Source organism: Manis pentadactyla, chromosome 14 (assembly GCF_030020395.1).
Source record: "Manis pentadactyla isolate mManPen7 chromosome 14, mManPen7.hap1, whole genome shotgun sequence".
NCBI classification, from domain to species: domain Eukaryota; kingdom Metazoa; phylum Chordata; class Mammalia; order Pholidota; family Manidae; genus Manis; species Manis pentadactyla.
In genome coordinates, this window is record NC_080032.1 from 72,330,715 (window position 1) to 72,357,627 (window position 26,913).

The 26,913-nt window shown below is 36.0% G+C and overlaps 1 protein-coding gene across 2 annotated transcripts in view; it reads right to left on the bottom strand.

Moving 5' to 3' along the window:
- Nucleotides 1–13,524: 13,524 nt before the first annotated feature.
- Nucleotides 13,525–26,913, bottom strand: part of RERG (RAS like estrogen regulated growth inhibitor) — a 93,507-nt gene continuing 80,118 nt past the window's right edge. Inside the window, exons 3-5 of one of the 2 annotated variants that reach the window (XM_036909037.2) lie at nucleotides 23,533–23,589; nucleotides 16,405–16,478; nucleotides 13,525–15,245 (exon numbers count right to left, since the gene is read on the bottom strand). In XM_036909037.2, the coding sequence (XP_036764932.1) occupies nucleotides 14,838–15,245; nucleotides 16,405–16,478; nucleotides 23,533–23,589 (539 nt within the window). In that variant the 3' untranslated portion in view covers nucleotides 13,525–14,837. The remainder of the gene's footprint in view (nucleotides 15,246–16,404; nucleotides 16,479–23,532; nucleotides 23,590–26,913) is intronic. The other variant, XM_036909046.2, reaches the window with a different exon arrangement.

Consider the following 26,913-nt stretch of genomic DNA (forward strand, 5'->3'; position numbering starts at 1 on the left):
GTACTGTGATTCTCATGTCCCCTCATAGGGAAGCAGAAAATGGTAATAATTAAGATACTTCCCCACTCTATAAGATCCTTAAAAAAATTAATAGTTGGTAATATTTGGTATGTTTCTTGTGCTGTCTCTTTGGCCCTGCAGAAGAGGTTGTCATGCTTTGATGTCCACAATCATCATTTAGGGGGCTTGTTAAAATGCAGATTTCTGGGCTCTACTCTCATACATTCCAACTCAGTAGGTCTGGAGTGAATCCAGAATATAAACTTTAAACAAGCTTCCCAGGTGACTCTATTAAAAGTGTTCCATGGGCCATATTTTGAGACACGTTGCCATAGGGAATAGAATGCTCAGTCGTGTCAGGATAGCCCAGGGACTCCTACAGTTCCCCCAAGCTATGTAGAGATGGGCTATGATGCTCCCCTGTTAGTATGCCCTAATAGGTTTTGACCAAGATGGTCCCAGGAGAAAAGGCTATCTACTTATGGGTTCAGATTTTTACCCCATGATTTACCTTTAACTCATTAGCTTGGACATGATTTGCAGCACTGAAGTAGCATCTGGCTGGTTGGCAGTCCAGAGTGCAACATAGTCTTAGGCTAAACAGAATTCAGATACAGCACTATGGTTTGTGGGGTAGTGTAACTGGTGAGGAGACTTCCAATCTGCTCTAATTGCTCATGATGTCTTATGGTCCTGATCAGATCACTTATCAGCATCCTGCATTTGTCCAGCATAATTTCTGTTTGCCACGCTGAGTTATGATTTTTGACATATTGTTTCTAGACAAGCTGGTAGCTGGAGACAGGATGTTGACTCACTGTTAATTAATTTTAACTGGGAAGATAATCATAGCAGCATATGTCTTGTTTGGTTTATTTTTGTCATTGTCCCTAAGAAATCTGGATGCATAGCGCTTGCCTTCTTGTTGTCACCTGTCCTTTGATTGCACTTCTTTTCTCCCATAAAAGCTTTCTTTTAGTGCTCTGGTTGATTTTGGTGCATAATATTTACTATTAACTAGGAATTAAAGTAATAAAGCTAAGTTAGCAAACTAGAGACCTGCTTTATGCAGAGTCATTATGGATGTGAAATATCCCAATTTCCCACAGAAAAAGTTTGGTAAAGGTTGTGTAGATAATTAAATTTCAGTTTGCCTATGAAACATCTTAATTTTTCATATTGTGGTTTTTCCCCCCAAGGTGCAATAGAATGAGTTGACTAGAAAAATTAGCAGAGTAAATTTTAAAATTCAAGTTGCAAATAGTATCATTTGGCTTAGGGACAAAGGCTGAGCAGATAAATGGAAGCTGGATGCCCCTTCTCCTGAGAGAAATGGATAAAGACGAGCATATTACTAATTTGGCTATGGAAGCTGATTTTTTTAAATGTGTTTGCGCTGCTGACATAAGTATTTCATACAATGAAAGTATAGCAACATATAAGACTTGCTGTTTAATCTAAAAAATATACCCTGTTTTTAGCTTGGCACCAAAAATGAGCAGGTGACATTGCTTTATGCAGTAGATAAAGTCTGGAAAATGTGTTTGCAGATTGAATTTCTATTTAGGATATCATGTACTACATTTTCTGGAGGTGGACAATTTTTAAGGGGAATTCTATAGTGATTATTTTTAAGATAAAGCTAGCCATTCTTTTTGTAAATTCAATCCTAATGTTTCCATTTAGAAGAGTATAGTGTATCAGGGTCCAGGAGAACATAACCTAGCTATTAAAATACCTGTTTTTGAATCCCATTGCTATTTCAATACTTTGCTATACAATTGAGAGGATTGTATTAGGTGATTTCTAAGAACTCATTCACATCTAAAATCTCAGGATTCTAATTTCAATTTTTTAGTAACTGAATTTGTTCAAAATAATGGAGGATTAAGACTCACAGTTGTTAAAATACCCCAAAGCTACACCATCCAATGTAGTAATCACAAGCCACATGTGCTTACTGAGCTCTTAAAAGGTGGTTGGTCCAAACTGAGATGCACTGTTAAGTGAAAAGTATGTGTTGGATTTCAAAGGCTTTGTACAAAAATTGTGAAATATCACAAGAATTAATAATTTTTATATTGATTATATGTTGCAATGACATCTTAGGTATAGTGGGTTAAATAAAACACATTGACATTAATTCCATGTTTCTCTTTTTACTTTAAATGCAAATCATTTTAATTTAAATAATTTAAATTTAGGCCACTTATGATAATCTAATTTAAAATAGGAAATTTCAGCTTCAATATATGGCTTATATTATATTTTTGGGACAGCACTACTCTGAAGGAACAACACATTCTACACAGGAACCCTCCCCAAGATCAGAATCTTCATGCCTGATGGAACCTTGATGATGTAGGAGAGATTTTTTGAAGTTAATATGAAAACATTATTTCTTAAAAGTATATTTCACAGAACGCTAGACCTATGAGATACATCTCCATAGCTGAGTGAATTTAAGCAACACTGTGCTACTAATCTTCTCTCCCTGATTCACCATCTTCATTCGCATAGTGGAAGCTCAAAGAAGTCATGAATAAGGAAACTTGCTTTTCTTATGCTAATCTACAAATTCATTTCAAATAGAATCTTTTTCTTAAATGACAACTAGTAGTCTATAGGCTCAAGAAAGTTACTTTGTGAAATGCTAGTGGAGTAGGTAATTTCCAGGTCCGTTTTGTCTGTCCTGTGTTTATAGACAGTTTATGGGAGTTCATCTCATATAAGTTGTGCTTGCTTCTGTGTATGCATGCTTCTTTTCTAAAAAATATTTCATCTAATCTAAATTAATTTTTCACTTTTCTAGCCTATTTGAAATAATCATCAGTTAGATGTGTTTGTGTTGTCAGACTCCTTAAAAAATTCCTAATTTACCCCACTCCCCAAAGAAGATATATAATCAAGGGTTCAAGGGATGAGGGGGCACCAGGATGTGTGGGAGAGATACAGAAGAGAGGTGAGAGGACTCTGAAAAATATTTGTCCTTTTTGGTGTTCTGTGTAATGTATTCCTCACCAAGAAAAGTGCTATGTGGGTTATGGGTTAAACAGGCTCTTGTGGACTAGCTGGGGACACTAAATATGATTTATGACTTTGTTTTCCAAAGAAATTGCATTCATCATTCCAAAAAAGGTGATTTACAACCAAATGTTAGAAACATGAATTTTAAATAGGATACAACCAGGATATAGATTGACTCAGCAGCTCAGGGAATAGAAGCAATCAATATCCTGTGTTTGTTTCAATGTCCTACCTTGCTTTTTGCATTAAGTCCTTTGTTTCCTCAGTGAGAAGATGGAGAGAATGATTGAACAAAGGCTTTTATGACAATGTTACAAGATCTCATTAATCATAAAGGAACATCAAGAAGGCATCATCAAGCACTCTGCTAGGTTCCTAAACAGCGAGGTGAGGGTTTATTCTTGAAAGTACTCCTTCATAGCATAAACCAAATTATTTCTTCTCTCATACAGCACTTAAGGAGTAGACACACACACACATACACAACATGCTTTCCAAACTTGAAAAGCTCAAACTTTCATTCATGGTTCCTGAGGAAAAATAACATGGTCTTTGGATTCACAAGAGAACAGTATGAAAGTTTACTTGCAATGGTTTTCTATTGACCTGTTCTTCAGCTAGAGAGCCTATAGGAGAATGGAAAATTTCAATGAAACTATCATTTAGAAATAAAATATTGATACTACATTCAGAGTGCAAAAGACACAAATGAAAAATCTATTCTGAGATTGAGGCTCGGGGAGAAGTATGTTCCCGGACACAGGACGAATCTCTATGAAACTGATGAAACCAAAATAAGTCAAGGGAAAGGACAGATTGGAAGAAACCGTTTTTGTTTGCTCACAACTTGCTCGAATTCCCTAGCTAGGCCCAGCCTGTCCATCCCCTTCAGCCCGCAGCTCATTATCTGCCCTCCCTGCATGCTCTCTTACTTCCCATCCGACCCTTCCCAGAGGAGCTCCATTGGAGGGTCCTTGGTGACTGGCAGACGCCAGACCAATTACGTACTGGGAACGTAAGGGAGGAGAGAATGGCTGTTATCTCTCCACCCCTTGTCCTGGAGGCTGTGGGAAGCTGCAGTGGGTAAACACCCATTGATATGTAAATGACCTAAGGCCAGGTTGGAGATTCTGGAAATTCTGTAAGTTTACTCCAGAGAGATGTTAAATCTTTGTTTTAGATAGATTACAGGGAGGCTTTCTTTGACTTGCGCTCTTTGCTGAATTCCCAAAAATATGTCTCTTTTTCTTATCAGCATTTTGAGATATAATTTACTGCAATAGGTTAACCAATTTTAAATTTACAAATTGATGAGTTTTAGGAAATGTATACAGTCATATAACTACCACTGCATTTATAACACAGGTATTTCCATCACCTTAGAAAGAACATCTTGAGCTCTTCTGTGTTCTATTCCCATTTCTTACTTTCAGACTCTGGTGGCCATAGATCTATTTTTACTATTGTTTTATTTTTCTAGAATTTTATATAATTGAAATCTTGTCATATGTTGTCTTGTGTCTGGCTTCTTTTACTTATCATAATGTTTTGAGATTCCTGCAGTAGTCTTGTTTTATTTTTTAGTAGTATTTCATGGCATAGATACACAATAATTTATTTATTCATTCACCCATTGATTGAAAGTTGAATTGTAGCCAGTTTTTTAGTTATTATGAGTAAATCTACTATGTTAGCAGACAGGTCTTTATGTGAACATAGATTTTCATTTGTCTTCGAACATACTTAGGAATAGGACTGCTGAGTTGTATGTTAAGTGTATGTTTACCTTTAGAATTAATTGCCAGAGTGTTTTCCAAAATGACTGTATCATTTTGCATTCCTACTGGTAATGTGTGAAACTTCTAGGTTGCAGACATCCTTACCAACATGTGTGTTGTGTTCTTTGGTTTTAGCAATTTTACTGGGTGTGTACTTGTAATACATTATAGTTTATTTTACATTTTCTTAATGTCTAATGAGGTTGAGGATATTTTCATGTAATTATTTGCCATTTGTATATCTTCTTTGGTGAATTTTCCGTTCAAAACTTTTGCCCAATATATTTTAAGAAGGCTTTTTGGGTCTTATTATTGAGTTCTAAGAGTTCTTTATATATTCATTCTTGGTAAGACATGTTTTCTACTTGTTTTTCTCCCAGTTTGGCTTGCTATTGCATTTTCTTAAGGTCTTTTAAAATAATAAATTTTAGGTTCAGTTTTATTTGTGCTTTTTGTATTCTGTCTCAGAGATCCTTGCCAAAGGTCACAATAATTTTCTCCAATGTTTTCCTGTGGAAATTTCATAATTTTAGCTCTTATATTTAGGTCAATGATCCATTTAGAATTTGACTTTTAAATGTAATGTAATAGTTTTACAGATGCATATGCAATTGCTCCACCATCATTTGTTGAAAAGAATATTCTTTTCCAATTGAATTATCTTGGTATCTTTGTCAAAAATCAATCAACCATGTAATGTGGTTCTACATCTGGTCTTTTTATTCTGTTCCAGAATCTGTATGTCTATCCTTACACTAATAACATGCTATCTTGATTAGTGTAACTTAATATTTGCATTTAATATTAGGTAATATAAGTTCTTTAATACCTTTCAAAAAGTATTTTGACTATTTTGGGTTCTTTGCATTTCAATATCAGTTTTAGAATTAGCTTGTCGTCTTTACAGAATAGGCTGCTAGAATGTTTTGATTGGGATTTTCTTGAATCTGTAAATCAAATGAAGAGAACTAATATCTTAACAATATTGAGTCTCCCAAATCCTGGACATGACACGTTTCTCCATTTATTTACATCTTTAATTTCTTCAGTAATATTTTATAGTTTTTGGTTTACAAGTCTTATACATATTTTGTGACATTTATTTCTAAATACTTCATTTATTGATACCATTGTAAATGGATTTTAAAATAATTTTCCAGTTTTGTTTTGCTAGTGTATAGAAATGCAATTGATTTTTGGATACTCTTTGATATGCTCTAATCTTGCTAAACTCAGTGTTTTGGTTCTAATAGTTTGTTTTTATTTTGTAGATTTCTTAGGATTTTCTACACAAATGATCATGTCATCTGTAAATAAAAACGATTTACTTCTCCATTCCCTTACCTTATTATACCATCTAGAACATTCAATGTAATGTTGAATATTCATGATGAGTGCATACTTGCCTTATTCCCTCACTTGGGGGAAAGCTTTCAGTATTTCAAATTAAGTATGATATTGGCTTTACAAATTTTGAAAATAAGATTTTTCAGAATGAGAATGTTTCCATCTATTTTTAATTTGCTTAGAGATATTTTTGGTTTTTGGCTTTTTAAATCATGAAATGGTATTTTATAAAATTATTTTTTTAATTCATTTAGATTATTATAAGGTTGTTATATATCTTAATATGTTAAAGTTGTGAATTACATTAATTGATTTTTGAATGTTAAAGCAACCTTGCAATTATTGAATATAAATCTCTTTTGGCCCTGTTATATGTGTATATATTTATAGTTTTGATTCATTAAAATTTGGTAAGGACTGTTGTTTCTATATTCATGAGGGCTACTGGTCTGTAGTTTTTCTTGTAATGTCATTTTTCTTGTTTTTTTAATCAGAATAATACTAGCATCAGAATAATATGGACTTTTTCTTCTCTAATGTAAGTTATCACAATCAATTTTTCTTTAAGCATTGCTTTAGCTGTATCCCACAAATTTTGTTGTGTTTCCGTTTTTATTTTGCTCTAAATATTTTCTAACTTGTCATTTCATTTCTTCTTTGAACTATGGATTAGTTAGAAATGTGTTGTTTAATTTTCAAATATTTGAGTATTTCCCAATTATCTTTCTGTCAACAATTTTTACTTTACTTCTGTTACAGTCAGAGAACATTCTGTATAATGTAAATCCTTTTGTAAATTTACTAACACTTATATCGTGGCCCAACATACTCTAGTTTGACGAATGTTCTGTGTACACCTGACAAGAATGTGTGCTGTGCTTCTGTTCAGGGGAGTGTTCTTAAATATCAATGAAGTCAAGCAGATTGATAGTGTTGTTCACATCTGCATTCTTACTGGTTTTGTTTATTCATTCTATCAGTTACTGAGAGAGAAGATTGAGATATCCAATTATAATTACATATTTATCTATTTCTATTCATTTCTATCATTTTTTTCTGTATATATTTTGAAGCTGTATTATTACGTACATACACATTTAGAAGGGGTATGTACTCTTGAATTGACCCTTTTATCTTTATGAAAGGACTCTCTATTCCTGTTAATTCCCTTGCTCCAAAACCTACCGTATGTTAATCTTAGAATCTTAGAACTTAGATATTAATACACCTATTCACTCTTTTTTTTTGTTACTGTTTGCATGTTATGTATTTCAGATTGTTTTACTTTTAACCTATCTGTCTCTTTATTTTTAATGTGGGTTTCTTGTAGACAGCATGTAGGGGGCACTTGCTTTATCCAATCAGCAAAAATTTGTTTTTTAATTGTAATATGTAGACCATTTACATTTAACATAGTTACAGATATGATTAAGTTTAAATTTATCATCTTGCTTTTTGTTTTCTATTTATCACATTTTTTGGGTTCCTTTAATTCCATTCTTCTTTTCTTTTGGTTTGAGAATTTCTTATGATTTCATTTTATATAAACTAATGATTTATTAGCTCACTCTGTCTTAGTTTTTAGTGGTTGTTCTAAGATTTACAATATACTCATTCAATTTATCACTGCATAGCTTCAAGTAATATAATTAAAATTTATCATTCTTATCTTTGTGTTCCACTATACACGTGTTTCCATGCCCCCCACGTCTACCCTTGGATGATTTACAAATTTCCTCTGTATATCAATGCTTTTCAGAAATTTGATTTTGATTTTCCTTTTGTCTCCTTTGCTCTTTATTCCTTGAGGCTATTGAGTTTCTTGGCTCTGTGGGCTTATAATTTGGGAAAATTTCACCTATTTGTTCACATAGTTTTTTTCTGTCCCACGATCCCTCTCCTTTGTTTCTGGGAATGTAGTTATATGTGTTAGATTGTTTTTTGTCTCAGAGGTAGTTGATCCCATCTTCATTATTGTGTTTTTAATCTTTTTTCCTCTCTTTGATTCATTGTGGATTATTCCTAGCACTATGTCATCAAGTTCATTGGTCATTTCTTTAGCGTCTAATCTGATGTTAATCCTACTCAGTGACGTACTTTTTCAGTTATTATATTTCCCATCTACAGAAGTTACATTTGCGCCTTGTTTATATCTTCCATTTCTGACCTCATATGTTCATGTCTTTCTCTACCTTCTTGAGTATATTAAACATATTTATAATAGCTATTTTAGTTCCTTGTTTGTTAATGCTGTCATCAGTCATTTCTTTTTTGTTTCTATTGATTTTTTTTCTTCTATTTGTGGATCATATTTTCCTGTATTTTAGCATGCATGGTAATTTGCACCTAGATGCCTGACATTGTAATTTTTATCTTTTTTGGGTGCAGGATTTTGTTGTATTCCTCTGTATAGTGTGTTGGATATTCTTCTAGCACAAAATCAAGTTACCTGAACTCAAGTTAAAAATTTCAGACTTGCTTTTAAGCTTTGTTAAGGTAGATATTTAGCAGTCTGGTCTAGGACTAGTTTAGACTCACAACTAACAATATCCTTTTGATGTCCTGTGTATTGCCTGATGCCCTATATATTTCATACTGGCCAGTTGGAATGCAAACTATTCCAAGCCCTATGTATGCTTCCCCAAATTTTTGTCCTATTGCTTTTCAGTGTTTTGTCTCTAACTTTGAGTAATTTTTTTTTTCACCATGCAAAGATCCATATTCAGCCAAAGACTAAAGAGAATCCTTCTGAAGATCTCTAGAGCTTTTACTCTGTGAGGCTCACTTCCTTCTGGGCATTCTATCACATAGATTCTTATCAACTTGGCATCCCTAAACTCTGATTTATGTCTCCTCAATTCAGTAAGACTGCCAGGCTCTCTTTGGTTATGTACTGCTCCCTACAGCCTGTCCTTTGTCAGTGCACTGGCACAATTACAATTAGCTCATTTCTTTCCCTTCTTTCAGGGATCACAATACTGTGTTGCTTGTTGTCCAATGTCTGAAAACCATTGTTTCATATATTTTGTCTGGTTATTTCTAGTTGTTTAATATGCAAGGGTAAATCTTGTACCTGTTACTCCATCATGGCCAGATGAATGCTATGTTTTTAATACTGAAAATAAAACTCTATCCCTACTGAAGCCAAGTGAATCTTGCTTCATTGACATTCATGAAAATGAAACTCCGTTTCCAAACAACTAGTACTATTAACTTGTTAGGGAGTGGTGTCAGCAAGATGGCTGAGTAAGACCTCTTTGCATGAACCCTCCCCTTAACAGCAATAATAAATTTGGCATTATCCATGGACAAAAGTGCTTTTTCAAGAGCTCTGGGATCCAAGGAGGAGACTGTGAAACCACAGCACAGTCCAAAGCTCAGAAGGGAGGCTTATAACCAGCTAAAATAAAACTCCATTTGGTTTTGAGTCTGTCACCAGCACCATATGCCAAGGGATCCAGAAGGAGTCGTGTCCACCTGTGTATTGGGTAATAGACATAGAGATCTCAGTGCCAGCTGTGACCTGGAAGTGGCCTGTGACCTGGAAGTGGCTCCAGCCCTTCTTGGTGAGGTCTGAGAACCCCTGGAGGTAAGCACTCCAAACCTGGTCAGACTGTAGACTCTTAAAGGGCCCCATGACTGGGCTGTATCCCATTCTAGTCATGGACAGTCTTACTGGTACAGAGACCCTCCCATCTGCACCCCCAGAGATCCTGAGAGAGTCTTATACTAGCTATCAATTTTCTCCAGTTGTGTCGTAGTGAGCTGGCCTGCTGGCAAGGGACCAGGCAGGATCAATTCCAGTGTGTGCCACCAGGGATCCTGAAAGGGCCCTATAAGCAGCAATCTTTTCAATAAATATTGGAAAAAACTGGATGAAATTGGACCCCTATCTTACACCACTTACAAAAATTAACTTGAAATGGATTAAAAACTTAATTGTAAGACCTGAAACCACTCAACTCAGAAGAAAACAGGGAAATCTTCTTGACATTGATCTTGGCAATGAATCTTTGGATATGATACCCAAAGCACAAACAACAAAAGCAAAAATAAACAAGTGGGACTGTAGCAAACTAAAAAGCGCTCCATAGTAAGAGAAACAATTAACAGAATGAAGAGGCAACTTATGGAATAGTTTCACAGAAAGTATTTGCAAACCTTATATAAGATAAGGGGTTAATGTCTAAAACATATAAAGATTTCATACAACTCAACATTAAAACAAAACAAATAATTCAATTAAAAATAGGTTAAGGACTTGAATAGACATTTTCCCAAAGATGTACAGATGGCCAACATGTCCATGAAAAGATGCTCAACATCATATAATCATCAAGGAAATGCAGATGAAAGCCACAATGAGATCTCATCTTACACCTGGTAGAATGGCTATTACCAAAAATACAAGAGATAACCAGTGTTGGTGACAGTGTGGCAAAAAGAAACCCTAGGGCACTGCTGGTGCAGCCACTATGCAGGACACTATGGAGCTTCCTCAATAAATTGAAATAGAGTTACCATATGATCTGGCAATCCCTCTTCTGGGTGCATATCTGAAGGAAATGAAATCACTGTCTTGAAGAGGTACTGCACCCCCATGTTCGCTGCAGCATTATTTACAATAGCCAAGACAGGGAAATAACTGAAGTTCCCTTCGATAGATAAATGGATAAAGAAAATGTGCGATAGATACTCACACACAGAATTGAATACTATTTAGCCAAAAAAAGAGAAGAAATAGTGCCGTTTGTGACCACATGGATGGACCCTAGGGGGAAGGCATTAAGCTAACTGAAATAAGTCAGAGAGAGAAGAAAAATACTATATGATTTCACTCATACATGGAATCTTAATAAAGCCAAACTCATAGAGACAGATTGTTGAATGGGAATTACCAGGGACTGGGGGGTAGGGGAAATGGGCAGATGTTGGTCAGAGTGTCCAAACTTCCAGTTGTAAGATGAATAAGTTCTGGGGATTTAATATTCAGCATGGTGACTACAGCTAACAATACTGTATTATGTATTTGAAAGTTGCTAAGAGAGTAAATCTTAAATATTCTCACCACAAAAAAGAAAAGGTAATTATAGGATATATAAGGTGATGAATATGTCATGAAACTCACTGTGGTAATAACTTCACAACACATAAAGACATCAAAACATTGTGTTGTACACCTTAAGCTTACACAATGTTATATGTCAAATATATCTCAATAAAATTGGAAAAAAAACATGGGCACTGGGTTCCAAGCACAAACAGCAAATCTTCCTTCAAATTCCATTTTTAGACCAAACAATCATATGGTACCAGAGTATTGTTTTACCCAAACTGAAAATATGTACTCTGAATTTTGCTTACCCCAGTGAATGTCACTGTTTCAATCACAAAGAAGCCAGTTTACCCACTGTTACTATGTTACTATGGTAAGACAGCAAGGCCATAAACATAATCTACCTGAAAATAAGAGCAAGTATTCTCTGGAAAAAAAAAAAGGAAACCATGTTATAATAAAAGCTATGATAACATATTATCAGGCTCAGTTTTTAAAATACCAAGGTTCTAGAGCATGAATAGACAAACAGACCAATGAAACAGAACAGACACTCCAGAAAAAAATAAATATATATATGGAAATACAGAAATATATATATATGGAAATATAGAATTTGCTAAGTGTAGCATTTTAAATCTATGGAGAAAAGGCCTGTATGTCCCTTTTATTCCCTCAGAATCTCCCAATCAGTTATTAGCTCAGAACAATTGAATTCAACTTTCCTTTGATTAAATTTGGCCCAATGAACTGGCTATTTTCTTCTTATCCTTCAAGTGGTCATTGGCAGTTTTAAAAAGAAAGCTTGGCTGGTACTCCACTTAGAACCCAAAACGTTGTGTTTAGCTATGTGTATGTATTACATATGTTATTTGAAAGGAGGGTTCTGAATTAGGGGTTCCTTCCCTCCGTGCTGCGGCTTATGAGTGCAAACATAGTATTTTGAAATAAGCTCCTCTTATGAAAAACAACCACAAACAGCAAATGTGGGTAGTGAAGTGTGATGATAAAAACCCATCATTATTACTCAAGAACACACAGGTTTCCATCATTAAAATACTGTTTAAAAAAACAACTGCTTATAACCATCTGTGAAGAAGCCTGGGGCACGAGAGGAGTGACTAATTTATATCTGTGCCATCTCCTGTTCATCTGTAATTACCAGTTGGGACTTATGCCAGTGGTTCTATGAAGGTTTGAACAGGTCTGGATTTGTATGCATACGTCTAGGGAAGTTTCTGGTTGTGAATTTCACTTCCTTAGTGTTTGACCCAACTTGGCTCCCAGGTATTTTCCTGAGGAGCTTTCTCTTGATAGGAACTGGGTGAGTTTCACCCCCAAGTATATGAATGAGAGAATGAAAGTATCCAAACTTCCAGTTGTAAGATATAAGATTTTAGAAGAAGCCAACATTTAAAAATAATTCTACTCTGCTTTCATTTTCCATACCACATCTAAATAAATGGACATTACTGAAAATGAATCACAACCAAGAAGCGTACTTAGGCCTTCAATATGCAGTTAGCTAAATTTGCAGCTTTATGAGCTTTTGACATTTTTCCTTACTTTCAAACCCTTTATTCTTTTTCTGTCTTTCAATTCCTTCCCTCTGCTATCCATTCCCTCTTTGTCTTGAAGAATAATGTATGCAGTTCTCTACACTGCTTTTGATCACTATTCTCATCATCACCTTTGACAACTCCGTATTTTGGTTCCATGCTGTTCCTTTTCCCAGAATCCTTTTAGCATCTTCCTTTCCTAGAAACCTGGTGTATATAAGTCAAGGCTCAGCTCAGACACCATCAACTGGACAATATGTTCAACTTAGATATAAATATTTGTTAGTGAATGAACAAAAAGCATGAATGAAGCAAGTCTTCCCTAAATATTCTCCTTCCTGTGTCTTTATCCCCACAGATCAAGAACCAGAGCCTTATCTCAGTCTACTATTATATACTATAGTGGATAATAGTATGGGCTCTGGGGTGTGACTGTGTTTCTGGGTTCAAATCCTGGCTCTACCTATTAAATAGCTGTGTAAATTTGTTTTTCCTTGTGGCTCAATAGTTTCATCTTTACGATATGATCATAGTTCCATCTCTTACATAGGGTTATTTGAGGTTTGAGATAATACATACAGTACTGAAAATAGCACCTAAGAACTCTAACAATAGTAGCTATTATATGAAGAGTTTTTTTTAATATCAAATTCAGTGATTACGTTAACTCTGCAACTTGGTTGTCACCTCAAGTCTCTCCTAAAATTACAGACCTTCCATAGTACCACAAGAAAGACTGCCTGAATGTGACAGAGTGTGAAAAGTAATGCTTTTTATTATATTCACATAAAATAGTCAATTACACCAAGTTGTCCAAATGCATTGGTGAATTAAAGCCTTCAACTCTTACAAATTTTTATACATATATCTATGCATTTATAAATACACACATATGTAAAAGATATATATTTTCTTCTAAAATAAAGTGCCCAAATCTTGATATATGGGGGCATACTAGGAAAAAAGAATCATAAGTTTTACCAGTTATAGACTGTACTTTCACAATGTAAGAATCTATTTTATACAAATTTATTCAGGTACAGTGAACTCTAATCACCCATTCTTTTCCGAATTCTCCTAAGTGAATTAATTTTTCCAAAGTATTAGAAGTCATGTAGCCATCTAATGAATCAGAGGCTAATTTTTCTTACTGTGCCCAACACAGAGTCTTGGTTCTCTAACAGAAGCATCGTTCAGCTTCATCCTTTATTTTCCTGTTTTTTCGGACTATTGTTTTTCTACTAAGATGATTAGCAGAGCGAGAAATGAACCAGACATCTCTGATTCTAAATCTTCAAATATCATTTAATAAAGCCAGGTTTGGTGAAAGGATTCCTAATGTCTTTACATCATCCTGGGCTTGGTGAGAAGTGGCCCAGAGGGATCTGAGGGGTCCTGCTACCTCTGTTACAATGAAACCTTGTTGGAATCAGAGAAAAAGACAGGATACAATTGCCAGTAGGTCATTGAAAGAACCCACTCAAATCAAAATGGAACTGTACTCTAATGGAAAACTTTGTGCAAACGTGTGAATTTAAGAACAAAAAAAGGGATAAAGAAAAACTAGATGTTTTATGATAATTCAGAAAATCCTTGCTTCAAATGGTTTCTAGGGCTCCATTCCCTGCTCCCATATCTCTGCCACTCTCTCTGTGTTACTGTATTTTCTATTATCTTAGACTTTTAAGGTGATCATTTGTAGTCTTTAACAAGAAATGGAATTTTAAAATGCCTCTGAGGAGATCTCAACCTATTGAAGCAAGATGAAGATGCCTAAAATAGCTTACTGTGAACCCAGTCATTTCAGAATTGGTGATTACAATTTCAAACTGCAAGAGTGTATCTGATTCAAGCAGGAAAGGGAGAAATTGTCAGCACTGAAATTTCATAAAACACTGTATAACTTCTCAACATATGAGAGACAGGGAACAATGGGAAGCCCAGACATTTCCCAAAGTCAGAACACGGAACAGAGTATTTTATTTTGGGGAAAGAAAGGAGGAAAAGGACAAGAAATTGTTTCCAACTACCCGACCCATCTTTGCAGCACCTTGAAAAGAACAGAGCTGCCTAACTACTGATTTTGGTGAGCATCTTGTTAATGGCTTGCTTGACATGTGTGGTGGAGCTGCGTCGCCTCGTCTTGCCCTGGACCATCCTCCGGCGACGCACCTCTCGACACAGCTCGTAGAATATCTCGGTGATGTTCCCTTCTCCAGTGCAGGCAGAACACTCATAAAAAGCGCATGCCAATTCTGTGGCCAGCTTCTCCCCTTCTTCTGTACTAACCTGTCTGGAGTGGTCCAAGTCAGCTTTGTTTCCAACCAAGATGAGAGTCACATTCTTGGGCTTTTTTACCTCATCCAGGATGTTCTTAAGTGGCAGCACTTCCTCAAAACTTCCCCGGTCAGTAATGTCATAGACCAGCACAAAGCCTTCCCCCCATCGCATGTGTCCTTCCCTCTGAATGGTGTCTTCCTGTTGGCAAGGAAAACATGGCAGTCATGAGACCTGGAAGTAATTGTACTGTACTGATGCTGCTGATGCTAATGGTCATCCCTTAATTACTATTCCTTACATTTGATGTCATTATAATTTCAATTGTACCTTCTCAATCAGTTTGAAGAAGTATTACTGACTTATGGCAAGATACTTCATGAAACTATCATTTTTCTAACTGCACAGACCTTAACTTTCAGCTTATAATTTTTTCTTGCCCTATCACTAAATCTGTAATCACAAGAACTATAAAGAAATGATCATTTTAGTTAGCACATTGCCTCTGAGACTTTTCATCATGATTGAAGAACTGGCAAAGAGGTAATTGAAAAGTAGACCTTACTCTTTAGAGATGAGACATAGAGACACAACTTAGTGAAATGGTTTTGATTTTTTGTTCATTTTTAACTCTTCTGTCTTGAGATTTTAGACAATTAGCCATCAGGGGCAGAAAAAAAATTGTATATAGAGTCAAATTCAAAGCCAGGGGCTTTTTACCTTTTTTTTCTATTTCAACAACTCCCCAAAATTATGTAATCTGAGTAAAGATAGAAACTCATTTAAGTGATTTTCAAAGGGGAGGATCACTTGTTCTTAGGAAGGCAGCATGTGTGATCTGAAAATGCACTGCCTTCACAGGCTCAGGCATGTCCTTCCCTGCTTCCTCTCTCTAGAGTCAGCTCTGGGTGGAATGCAGAAAGGTGGTAGCGATGAGGAAGAAAAGTGTATAATTAGCACAAGATCATTTCTTGCACTAAAAGCTTTAATTCATAACACATCAGCATGTTAAAAATTCTCCAGCAAAGATACCTGTTTTAACTTTACTGGGGCATTTCAAAGCACTTTTCATCATGAAAACCTATTAATATTTTGCCATCACCAAAAATCATAGATGGGAAAGTCCATTCTAGATGAAAGCATGTGACTATTATGGCATTTTTGAACTCCCTTGAAGTGCTGGGTAGTTTATATGAGGATGCATATACAGGCTGTTAATATATAAATAAATAGGTGATTAAAGAAAAAAGTGTGTAGGCATCATTAGTTAATTGCAGGGAAGTATCTTAATTTTGCTCGTATTATGCACATCTCATTTTTATTTGATCCAGAAAACATTCGAGCTGAACTCCTTATTCACCTGACCAGCAGTATCTAGTATCTCCATGGTGACAACTTCATCATCAATGGTTGCTTGGTGTCGGTAGGTTGATTCTGAGGAAATAAGCAAAAAAAAGAAGGTAAAAACATAAAAGGTAAACAAGTGCATGACTTAATTTGATCCTTAAAATTACAAGTTAGCCACAGGAGAATGTCTGTGTTTATAGCAGAAGGGAATGTGCATCCTAGGAAGGGGAGGAAGGATGTGCAAGAATGTGCCATCTCTGTATTCTGAGAGCTCCTGGAAGCAACAGGTTCTAACAGGGAGCCACAGACTTTCAGGGTTTAGCATGGGAGAGGAGAGTCTCTGTGCCTGCTTGCTCATTTTATTCTCCCATGAGGCCAGTTTCCTGATGCTCTCTTCTAAAAGAGGCTTCTGCATCCTAAAATGAAAAAGTGATCCCCACAAAATGCGTCCAACTCTGATACTCCTAAAAATCCAGTTTCTAGATATTGCTGTTAAGATGGCATATAAGCAGGGGCTGCTCGTTCCTTTCCTGACCTCAACCCTGGAAATGTAATAGATATTCAGGGGAGGTGGACAGCAGCCCATGAAAAAAATGACCAGATAAAGCCATGAGAAACCCTGGGGACAGTAGAAGGTGGTTGGATCCTAGTTTTGGGGGGGTCATGAGGAAAATAGAGGGGGGCTGGGCAGCATGGAGGGGAGATGGAACACAGCCATCAAGATAGAAAAATGACAGCAGCTCAGTACCAGATGTAGGCTGATAGGTTAATACTAGGGTGGTCCTCTGGCTCTACTGGGGTGAGAAATTAACAGATGCAAGAGCTTTGGGTGGCTCTGATCATGCCCCTCACCACATGAAATGGAAACCAGAGGTTAAGTAAATACCAGTTGGTGCTGCTTTGTATAAAAACTAGAACAATTGAAATCAAGAACTCAACAAATGATTGACTGAGCTGATGAAGGTCAGGTTGAGGAATTCTCCCAGAAACTATCAGTAAATGATAAAAAGAAGGAGATTATGAAAGTAAAATATGAGAGGTATGGATAATAGAAATAGTCATATTATTATCTCTTATAAAATGAGTCTCAAAGAGAGGATAAAATGAAAATATTTGAGGTTGTAGCAGAATTTCTCAGGATGAGAGGCATTGAAAAACTTCAGATCAGAAGGAGCAGGACTCACAAGGGAAGAGACCCATATACAAACCTATTACAGTAAAATGTAAGGATAGGATGGAGAGAGAACATTTTAAAAGATATAGGAAAAAAAAGCTCATCACCTTCAAAAGGACACGACTCAGATTGACATTGGACTTCCCACCAGCAAAACTGAATTCAAGGTCCCAATGCAGGAAAACAAAGCAATGAAACCACACCAAAGCCACTGAGAATTACAGTTTTAGATGATACCAATATATCAGGGTGGAGGTGGGGAAGGGACCAGAGGCTGATGTACTTGAGTGTAAACATAGTATAAATAACATAAAGGCTTCATCCACGTGACATGGTGCATGGATGGAGCAGTAGGATTAACTTAATTATTTACATTTATACTACCCAAATTACTAGCCAGCCAGCCAACCAATTAAACCTAGAAGTTTCTCTCCCATAAGAAAAGATGTGTTTTCTTGTTCCCTATTATTTCTTTCATTTCTTCATCTCCTCAACTATTTCACAGTTCTATTTTGGCCACAGTTTTATGTTCCTTTGCTGTAAAATATAATCTTCTATACCCAAAACACAAGCTGCAGGAAAGAAACTTAACTCAGCAGCCTAACTAGCCTTCTCCCTGCTGTAAGCCCTGTGATATGATCATTGGCACACAGGTGTGGCACACTGCTGATGTATTTTCTGAAAAATGAAATTTAATAATGAGATTATGTTTGATGTATTTTAATATGTGTGTTTTATATTACTGTCATTCTCCTAGAATATGTAATACATATGTGGTGTGAATGATTCTCAATTCTAGAACATTCTATCCCCCTACTCTTTTATGTTAAATGGGAGGCTATAGTTTTGTATAATTTAATGCTCTAAAATACCATTTACAGCAACTACAAGTTTACTCATCTACAAATGTAGTCTCCATTATCTCTTTTTTCATCTTCAGTGGTCCAGCTTGAGGTGAAGCCCAGACAAGAGTGCACACATCCTATCCATGCCCTCTGTCCCTTGACCATTCTTAATGGCCTTTGTGCTCCCTGCCCTTTTAAAAGGACTGGCATCCACCCCAGAGCCTGGAAAACTCTCTTTGCTCCAAAAGTTGTTTGACAGACACAGACATTTTTCTCTGTTGCTTCCATGATGAATAGGATACGTATTTCAACCGCAGAAGGACACAGTAGGGGGGCAATAGAATACAATGAAAACTGTAGAAGTTGTGTGATTCTTTGGCTGTTAACTGAAACAAAAATGATGAAATGCAGGAAATGAGGGAATGTCTGCTACAGAGACAGCAGCAGGTAGCGACTGCGATTTCATCTAAGCTGAATACTGGTTTCATGCCATTTTGAGCATTTATTTTTTCTTTAAGCCTCTTCTCTCTCTCATTAGGAACCCAGGTCTATATGTAAAACAGTGGAAGGATTGCCTACAGAAATGTTTTACATCCACGTGCTAGCTTTTCCAAAGCTAATTCTAAACAGCTCTACTATTCATTCTAATACTTGAGACAAAATGTCTATGTGTTTGGAGAGTGAGCACATTTTCATTTTGTTCGTAGTAACAGAAAATGATAATTTGGAGTCTTTTTTTTGAAGGGTAGGGGGAAGATTGTTTAAGAGTCACTTCTGAATGAACTGAAATGTTGTAACTTTAAAATAAATATAGTTTCAAGATGGAATTAAACATATGAAAATTTATATCTGAATCTCACTGCATAGGAGAGATACATGATTTAAACATTTTCATAAACAGAAAGGAAACTGCATTCAGTATCATTTTCATAAACAGAAGCATATTTTGTATACTCTAAGAGAAAGTGATGCACAAAGAGATGTATATGGTTAATCCTTTCGTTAATTTAGTGTTTTTGCAAATTTCAACATATTAATATGGACATTTGGCCAGTACAGTAACAACAGCAGTCAGTATGTTGATTTATGTAGAGTGGAAATTGTACCGACTTGAGTTTTATTGCTGGTCTAAATTAGCCACATAATCAATTATCCCAATTAGCCACATAATCTCAGATAAATTTACTTCATTTGACTTGTTTCCTTATTTGTCAAACAATGATCTCAAAGTTCCTTGGTGTGAGAATATCAAATAGCTCTGTGAGTTGGTGAAGCGCCTCTGCTTTGTGTCCAGTTGAGAGAATTTGTTCCAGGTGTGTCTCTCTCTTTGTATGAGGCTTTCCAAGCAGAGGGAACTGTAACGCAGGCAGGAAGAACCAGTCACAAAATCAAAGTGCCTCTGGGTCCAGTATGTCTCCCCGTTCCTACCCTCACTTCTGTTCGAGCCTCGACTAACCAGATAAAGACACTGTAATCCCTTCAAACAGAGTAGGGTGTCTCCTCATAGTAGTGGCATGTGCTGAAATGCCATCTCTCTTCCTCTCCAAATGCTCCCAACACAAGTACACACACACACAGACACAGGTGCATGCACACGCATACGGACACACAACTGTATAGGATCTAAGCCTCTGTCTGGGTTCTCTGCGATAATCAGCATTCTCAGAGGGTAAGTAATATGACTCTCAGAGGTAGGAATTCAGTTCTTTTTTGGCATCTAATCAGAACATGGACCCTATTCTGCTAAAGCCAGAACATTAATGCTACAACCATAAGGGGGTTTTCCTAGTTAGATAGTTCAAGACTAAATCTTCAGCCTTCAGTGGTGGTTTTCAGATGCTATTCACAGACCAGCTCTGGCCACTGACAGATTTCACTGATCTGCAGTGAACTGAAAAAAATTTAAGGAATACTAAATCTATTCAATGTAAAGGATTGGGCTTTTTTTCTTAGATTATATCCTTCAAACCATGTGGATGTGAAAAATATTCCCTTCACTTAGGAGACACAAGTGCAAGTAGAATGTTAAGTTCTTCACTACCCCCTGCTCCTTGCTTGCATCCCAAACTGTAATTCCCATGATAGACCCTCTTCTGAAAAAAGCAACAACAAAAAACCCCCAAATCACTGAAATCTAAAAGTTTGGGAATCACTTGCTATGATAGTAGCAAACATTTTCTTCATAGAATTATTTCAGAGCAATAAATATTCCAATTTTGTTTTTAGATTGAATGGTGTTCATAGTCATGAACATCTCATGGAGCAATAATTCTGTTACAGGCTGAAAAAACTGCCCCATATTTCTGAGGAAGGCTCGGAATTTGGAATTTAAGACTTGATTTTCGCAAACAAGCCGCTTTGCTTTTGAATGTAGCTTTTACTTTTGGTAGTGGCTTTGAAAGACTGATGGTATGAAGTTAAACCCAGGAAATGGTGGTTCATCTTGAATCAAATGGATTGGGAAAGTCTCCAGGCTAGAACGTTATTGACTTCTAGAGTGTGTGTGCACACACACACACACCAATCCAGTCTCCAGCGTGAGCCAACAAAACCTTCATCTGGGAGTGAGTCATGTATCTGACACTTCTGAAGTCTGATCAGCGCTCTTGTTGCTTAGCAGCTGTAATCCTTTGTGAGCAGTACAGCACAAGGTCACTCAATAAAGTTTCATTATTCTTAGTGAAGGAAGGCTGCATTACAAATAACTAATGTAGGCAGACTTCTATTAATAGCTGTTTTTTAGAAGAAATAAAACAAAAGGAAAACGGTTCACCTAAAACTAATTAAAAATAGTAACATTAGTTACTGGAACATACTCAGAGAGAATTCAAAAATTTTAAGATACCTTTTTTACAAGCTTCACCTTTTGTTGAGATGTACTGGGATAGCTAAATAAAATTAGTGTTTTTCTACTGAACTCCCATAAATCATTAAGATTCTTAGGGACTATAGTCTTTGTAAAGCTTATATAAGTAATAAAAATAATAGGAGGATGAAGTATGTAGTTCCTTAGGTGGGACAAACAGATAATGAATGTTTTTTTTTTAAAAAAACAAGTGTATTTTTAGATGCAAATATATCATTTTAAGATTAGATTGTGGCTATATGAGAAGTAAAGATTAATAAATGTAGAGACATGCCATGCTCTTAGATTAAAAGATTGACTATAATAAAGATGTAAATCTTCTCAAAGTAATTTATGGTTTTAATGCAATTCCAATCAAAATCATGTTATGTTAGATTTTTTAAAAATTGACCTGAAAAAATGAACTGGAGACCGTAGCCAAGTTAATTTTGTAAACAAAGCAAGGAAGACTTTCTCTATGCGTATCAAAATGTCCTAAAGAGCATACTATTGTTGAAACAAGTATGGGTGTTGGATGTGAAAGACAAATGTAGAACTGATCCAATATATTAAAAAAGGTAACATTGGAAGTGGTGGGGAGATGATTTAATAAATAATGGGGAGGAAATTGGTCAACTATTTGGAAAAAATGTTGGGTCTTCACCAGTACTTCTCACTAAAATAAGTTCTAGATAGATGAAAAAGTTAAAAATTAAATGTCTTTAAAATCACTATCCCCTTCCTTGTGCTGTTTTCCTTCACAGTACTTATCACTCTCTGTCATACACTTTTTTGTGTATGTAAACATTTTCTTGACTTTAAAAAAAAATCCAGAAGGAGTCACATTTGTCAGACAATCAAAATGGAGTCGGGTGGGCATTGTTGAGACAGGGTCAGACACGTCCTCATTCCAAGGTGAACTTGAACTTTAAACTGTGCTAAACCACAATGTTTTAAGGACAACTGTAACCGAATTCCACTGTGACTGCAACCTTGTAGTTTTTCAAAATAGCAGCTGTAAACTGTAACCTTCTAGTTCTGAGATTTCCCCTTACCAATCTTCACTTAATAAGTACCCTCACCTCTTGCCAGTATAAATCATGACTTTTGACAAACAACCTATGTAATTTTTCTTAATCTTGTGTTTGCCTTTATAAGCCTCCTCCATTTGTAGTCTGGTGGAGCAGAATTCAAGTGCATCTTGAATCTGTGTCTCCTGGGCTGCAGTACTGTTTAACCTGACCAGGATCTGTGCTTCATTTCTGGGCTGACATTTATTACCTCCTCTCTTCAATAGACTGAGAGGAGGCTTCTCTTTTGATTTACCCCCAACACCTAAAATAAGCTGACACTTAGGAGACATTTAATACATATTTGTTGAATGAATAAGTAAAAACAATGAAAGGAGGCACAGAGGTAGAGAAAGCTCCCTTTTAAACTGAATGTACGTAACCTTGGACTAATAATCAAAGAACAAAACAAAACCCCCAGGAATAATCTTTGCCCATTTTACTATTCTTAGTAATCCCAGCTGAGCCTGCAGACCAAGCCTAGTAATGAAAGGACGGATATATTTTCCTCTTCCTCTGGAATTCAAAGTTGTGGTACTTCACAGCACCAACTGGGATACTGAAGCATAACAAACAAAAACTCGAAAGTCTAAAGTCAGAGTAAAATCTGAAGCTTAAATTAGAACCCATGGATTGTCAGTCAGTGTTGTTTTGAAGATGATAACTAAAAAGATTTCTAATAAGCTATCTGTTTGGGACTATTCAAAAGACACATGATAGATGCTTCATACATCAACATTATGGCTACTTCCAAGATCCACAGACATCAGTTTTTGCTCCTTCTTTTTTCTTTTTAACAAAGTTCACGTTCATTGGAGAGAAGAGGGCGAGATGCATAGTGTATTTTTATGTTTCCCCAAAATCAGTGTTGAGAAGTTTTATTTTACTGTTACACTCTTCTTAGTATGCCATTCTCTCCCACACCAAATCAGCCATGTCCACTGTATCCTCTTTCTCCCATAAGATGTTGTACCCCCTTCCTTCTTGACTCTGGTTTGACCTGATTTCTTCCATCTATGCATTAAAATCCTGTGTGGTTCTAAGAGACTGCATGAAACACATGTCTAGTTTCTTGAGGGCTTCTTGGCATGATTTGATAAAGCAGTTCCAAAATAGCTGCAAGGTGCTTAAAAAAATACTGCAACAGAAAATGTCATTCTCTCTTTGGGGTCATAAACTTCGGAGAAAAGAACAAAATTTGACCTACCAAGGGTGGGATCATATTCCCAGATGAACCGTTTGGTCAGAAATCTCACTACAAGAGCTGTGGAAACAAAGAGCAACATTTCAAACAAACTTGTTAATTTTCTTATATTTCTTATCCTTGTAAGGAAAGAGAAATGGCCCAGACAATTACATGTGGTTTACATTTCTTGGCATATAAACCCAATACATGTACTTATATATATTTTTAAATACTAGAAATATCATACTGGGACCTAAAAGCTGGTATAAACTTTCAGTGGTTTATTGTGCATTTATTAACAGTTTAGATTTGTTCCTTTAGTCACAGGGTTAAAAAGAAACCAAAACAGAAAACTACAATGTGCAAAAGCTAACATATACAATTTTTAGCAAAACAACGAATTTGGATATAAAGTGTCACAATACAGGCGCCTAAAGTTTGAATATTGATAATGATTGACAAAAGCAAGAGCAAAATATGATGATTTTTTACTGTAATGAAAAGATCAGTAGCTGGTGATTTGTATTATAGAAAACATTTAAAATTAAGGATTTTAATTAGTGATTGCTGATGCTAAAAAGGAACACTGATGAATAGTACAGTCGGAGGTGGGGTCTGGAACTGTGCTGAGCATTTTGCCTGCATGATCTTCTCAACCCTTACTTTACCCCTGTGAGGCAGGCACTGTGAGTTTTCTCATAGTTCAGATAAGGAAACTGAAGTCCTCAGAAGTTCATTTAACTGAGCACACCTGGCTAGTTGGCAGCCGAGTTGGGATTTGAATCCTGGAAGTCTGCTGCCAAAGCCTTTAATTTCTCCATTGTTCTAAAAAGAATTTAAAACCTAGACCCATCGGGATAATAATGGACTGGGAGATGAGTATGAGAAAGAGAAGTGCTGAAATAGTGGCTCTTCATCTTTAAAAAAAAAAGTTTTTTGGAAGTGGGTGTCACAGACACTGCACAAATGAAATGAAAGCTTTGGATCTTTTGGAAAGATGTAAAGATGCACAGCTTGAATATACTTTCAGAAGGCTCACAAGCCCTCTGAAGACCTTCAGTGGGCCTCCTGGGATCCCAGTGACCCAGCTGAAGAATCCATGTCTCACAGCCTACAGTTTAAGAATAACTATAATTAGTGTATTTTAATTTTTACTGAAATGCCCAGTATGTAGTAGCCTAAAGACACTCCTTGAAGAAATAAACTAGTCAGTTGAAAATTAGTCAGTCTGTCCTTTGTCTGTTGCCACTGTTAGAATCAGCAGAGGTCTACACCCTGTGCCACAGTGTCTTATATGACAGATGGCAGAGCAAACTGCAATGAGAACCTCGTAGAGCAGACCACAGACTTATGTGGCTTGGCTAGAGAACTGAAAGTAGCAATGTTCTTTCTAATCACAGAGTGTGAGACAAGATTTGAGCCAAAATATTTGCAGTGCCTAAAGTAGCAAGGCCACTGACCCTATAATACTTCCCACAGTGAGTATACTTGTGGTTTTTATGGCAATTTTCAGTCTGTCACTGTTCATTCTCTTGAGACTAAGTTTGTTTTTTGCATGTAAAAAGTAGTAAGGAATAGACAGATATTTTTCTGTTTTTAAATTAGCAGTGTTAGTAAACATAACTGACTGCAATATTCAAAGAGTTTCATCTTTTATTGGAATATGTAGTTAGAACTCCAAAGGCTATAACCTGAAAAATTCTCTTCTTTGGGCATTTTCGAGCAATGACCTATTGAAATTCACACAATTTTCATATAACTGAAGTCTTGTGTTCCTCAATCCCAAGACCATTTAAACTTTAATCATTTATCAAGTAAATCTTTCTAAAAAGTATTAGGCACTCCTTTCAAAACCAAGTATGCTGACATCATTGAATCATTTTTTAAATGTCCGGATCTTTCAAGAACCTTATAGTATGTACTATGTACTCTAAGGATATTATGTACCTGCTTATATGCATGTACAAGATCACTAATGCACGATTATACATAATATGTCCTATGTACTATAATAATATAATGTACCTGCTTATATGCATGTGCTATAACATTAATGCAGGATTATACATAGTATGTCCTATGTACTATAATAATATAATGTACTTGCTTATATGCATGGAATATGCATGGAATCAGTGCCATGTGCAATTACACAGTAACACTTTCATGAGCTGTAGGATGGTTGAAGCAAAACGTTCTAGAGTGCTTGGGCTTTTAGGTATTTTTAGTTTTTGAATATATATATCTGTACACACACATGTATAATTTTTTTTCCTCTTTCAAATACTATGGCTTTCTCTTTTTACTGCCATCCCTGACACTACCTCTAATAACACAGCTGAATGTCTACTTTGAGACTTTTATTATTCCAAAGACTGATAATCCATATTAACAAGCTTGTTATAATTTTGTCTAGTATTAGAGTAAATTATAGCTGGGACTAAGGTCTAAGGAAGCTGTTCTATGTCATGTAAACATGATTCTGATGCACCTTTGAGATACCGTGTTTGTTGCGGAGAAGTTGTCCCCGATTCCTGCTGGGTCATTGGCTCTGTTTCAGAGAGCCGCCTCCCAAAAGTGCAGTGTTGCTGGGCTGGATCAATGAGATTAATCTAAACATTTCTGATCCTCTTTTTCAAGAGACACACCTTATTTGGTGGTTATTTTTAACAACAGAATCATACATGTTTTAAAAAGTTCAGTCTATTTCAGAAGCAGTCAATAAATGTTAAAAGCCACTTTGAAATATTGACATTGTCATCTTTTCATTCTTTGATGATGTATTTTCATCTCTCTCTCACAGATTATTCATGGAAAAGGCAAATGCATTTTCTATATTTTTAAGGTTTGGATAATAGTCTAAAGAATGAATGTAATTTTACATCTGTGGAAGTGATAGCTGGTAAAGGCTCTAAAATTGTTATTTAAATTGTGTCTGAGGTACTTAGGTGACATTCACCATTTACTAATGTAATTACAAAGTGTCACCAGCATTACTCAGCCCCAAATCTTACCATAATTTTAATATAATTTTTGTATGTGATGTATTTTACCATGTCTCACCTCCCCCCACAGCCACACTCATCACCTGGTTTCACCCATTTATGATACAACAATCACCTTCTCAGTGGTGCCTCTACTCCAACTGGGCCCCCTGAACTCCCTTAAACTACTATCCTCCCAGCAGCCAATGATGTGTGAAAAATAAACCAGTTTGGGTCACATCTCTTCCCCCAATTCTCCCTGACCTCATCTCATTGAATAAGTATTTATTGAGTGCCTAGTCTGTGCCAGGTTCTGTTTTAGGTGTTTGGAATAATGCAGTAAAAAATTCAGACAAAGATCTTTGACTTTGCAGAACTAAAGTCTATTAGAAGGGAACAAATAAAAGATAAAAGTAAC